This window comes from Rutidosis leptorrhynchoides, chromosome 8 (assembly GCF_046630445.1).
Source record: "Rutidosis leptorrhynchoides isolate AG116_Rl617_1_P2 chromosome 8, CSIRO_AGI_Rlap_v1, whole genome shotgun sequence".
In the NCBI taxonomy this organism is placed as follows: Eukaryota; Viridiplantae; Streptophyta; class Magnoliopsida; order Asterales; family Asteraceae; genus Rutidosis; species Rutidosis leptorrhynchoides.
In genome coordinates, this window is record NC_092340.1 from 306,408,863 (window position 1) to 306,412,001 (window position 3,139).

A 3,139-nucleotide genomic window follows, 5' to 3' on the forward strand; every position below is an offset into this window, starting at 1 on the left:
TCCGGTATGGGTGTTCGACCGGAAAAGTTGATCCTTTGGAAGATGATAAGATCCCATTTAATGCTAAAGATGAAAAATCATGTTGTATGGGTTTAAGGAACCTTTTCCAAGTAAACCCTAATAATGATGCTGGCACAAATCATGTTTTTTCTTCGCCCAAGGTATTGGAAACAAACCCTACTCCATTTAATGTAGGCTCGGCCACTCACATTTCAAACACTCAAGACTCACATGATATGGATAATCTTAACAGTGTTGGGCCAGGTGTGAACATTGAGTTATCAAATGACTTGGGCCAAGATGTGGGGCTTAATATCGATAGTCAGCCACATACAAAAGTGGATCAAAATCGAGCCCAATCACCTGTTATCAATCGAAGTAATGATGTACAAGAGACTGATACTGAACCTCTTCTTTCCAATTCGTGTGAAAATAAATGCACCCAACTTCTAGAAAAAAGAGAAAAGGCTATGCCACGTGTTAACACTTCCGTCAAAGCTAATGTTACTGGAAAAGGGTTCGTTGCTAGGAATAGTTCGACAGTGGGCTCAAAAGGCAAAGCATACCCAACCAAAAAAAGGACTGTTGCTGAAGTGGGATTCGTCGTTGGAAAACCTCTTCTAGATTAATGAATATCAAAAGCACCGCAAGAAAGGCTCGACTTGGATCTAAATCTTTTCGTTCAACATGCTCTTCGTGTGCTAAAAATGGCTCAAACCCTTGCCAGCCATCATCTTCAGGTATCGGTCCTCACCTCAGTGATTCTTTAGATTCGGTTGGTATTAAAGAATATGGAGCTAAAATTGGTTTAAAGTGGAAGGCCAAAAAACCTTCCATTTAATCAATTTTGTTTCTATTCTCCTTTTCGTTTGTTATTGTTTCATCATGAAGGTCATTTCTCTTAACATTAGAAGTTTCAAAATCGGGGGGAAAGACGATGTATTTGGGTGGGTTAGAGGTCTGATCATGAAAGAAAAACCTACTTTCATGGCATTGCAAGAAACAAAATTACATCTTGTCGACCTAAATTGGATTCAAGCACTATGGGGATCGGGTAATTGTAATTTCATTCAAAAGGAAATGATTGGAAAGTCGGGTGGATAATTGCTTATTTGGGATTCCATTGATTTCGACGCCACTGATGTGATAATGTCAGAATTTTACATGGGTGTTAAAGGGATTTGGAAGAGTTCGGGTAAAGGTTTTAATATTCTAAACATATATGGGCCACACGATGATAGCAACAAAAAGGCCACGTGGTGCTCTCTTCAAAATCTTATTAAAGACGATAACAATGCGTGGCTACTTTCTGGGGACTTCAATGAGGTAAGAAATCAACATGAAAGATTAAATTGTGACTTTATTGAGTATATGGCTCGACTCTTCAATGACTTCATCTCAAATTGCTGTTTGATCGATATTCCACTTGGTGGAAGGAATTTTACTCGTGTTAGCGATGATGGTATTAAGTTTAGTAAAATTGATCATTTTCTTGTTAATCAAAACTTTGCAAATTTGTGGTGTGACCTCACGGCTTTGGCTCTTGATAGAAAATATTCCGACCATTGTCCAATTGTATTGAAAGATAATGATAGAAATTTTGGTCCGAAACCTTTCAAAATCTTCGATGCTTGGTTAGATGATGATGAAGTTGAATCGGTTATCCGTGGTGCGTGGCAAATACCGGTTGATTGTATTTCGCGAAAAGATTGTATTTTTCGTAATAAGATCAAGAATGTCAGAAATGTCTTAAGAGTTTGGAGCCACACTAAATATGGAAACATTGATACTGAAATTGAACATCTACGCGCTGAAGCCATGGAATTCGAATTACAGGCCGAAAATGGGCCATTTAATGGGCCTGATTTGGAGAAATGGAGAGATATTCGAAAAAATGGTTAGACAAAGAAAGAACCAAAAGTGATATGTTAAAGTAAAAGGCGCGTTACCGTTGGATCGTTGAAGGAGATGAAAATACCAGATTTTTCCACTCGGTCATCAAAAGAAACAATAATAAAAAATAACATTCGTGGTTTAACAATAAATGGCGTTTAGAATGATTCCCCAAAGGAGATTAAAGCCGAAGCTTTCAGGCACTTTAGTAACATCTTCAAGGAGCCGAATGTTGATAGACCGAGTCTTGAAGATTTATCATATCCAACTTTATCAATGGAAGAAGCAAATGCACTCGAAACTCGTTTTGATGAAAAAGAAATCCTTGATGCTATTCTTGACTGTGGAAGCAATAAAGCACCTGGCCTCGATGGTTTTAATATGAGATTTTTCAAAAAATATTGGGCGCTCATAAAAGTAGATCTAGTTGAAGCAATTATGTGGTTTTGGGAGCGATCGGAATTCTCGAAAGGTTGTAATGCTTCTTTTGTTTCATTAATCCCCAAGAAAGCCGATGCTCTTGGACTTGGCGACTACCGACCCATTAGTCTTATTGGTAGTTATTACAAAATCATCTCGAAGATTCTTTCAAATCAACTTAGAAAGATCATTCCTTCTTTGATTGGCTCGAAACAAAGTGCTTTCTTAAAAAATAGATTTATTCTTGATGGAGCTCTAATTGTTAATGAAAGCATCGGTCATCTTAAGTCATCGAAACAAAAAAGTGTTCTCTTTAAAGTTGATTTTAAAAAGGCCTTCGATTGTCTTAACTGGTATTTTCTTATGGAGGTAATGAAAAGTATGGAGTTTGGAGTTAAATGGAGAAAATGGATCCACGCATGTTTGAGTTCGGCTTCGATTTCGGTTCTAATCAATGGTTCACCGACGAATGAATTTAAGGTGAGTTGAGTTGTTCGTCAGGGTGACCCGCTTTCACCCTTTCTATTCATCTTAGCCGCCGAAGGCTTAAATATTTTATCGAAAGCGGCTACGGATTTGGGGGTTTTCAAGGGTGTTGAAATAGGTTGCGATAAGATATAATTGTCTCATCTTCAATATGCCGATGATACAATTTTTCTTGGTAAATGGAGTAGGGAGAATATCTATAGCATTCGATATTTGCTTAAATGTTTTGAATTAGCCTCGGGTTTAAAAGTTAATTTCCAAAAAAGTTGTATCTATGGCATTGGTGTTGACTTTGCGGAGGTCACCCATGTTGCAAATAGAATTGGATGCCAAGTTGGAA

General features: G+C 37.7%; 1 protein-coding gene across 1 annotated transcript; it reads left to right on the plus strand.

The window, feature by feature from the left end:
• The first annotated feature begins 1,149 nt into the window (after positions 1-1,149).
• LOC139864389 (uncharacterized) lies at positions 1,150-1,902 on the plus strand. Its single transcript, XM_071852967.1, has one exon. It carries the CDS (start codon positions 1,150-1,152, stop codon positions 1,900-1,902), a length of 753 nt encoding a protein of 250 aa, XP_071709068.1.
• The last annotated feature ends 1,237 nt before the right edge of the window (positions 1,903-3,139 follow it).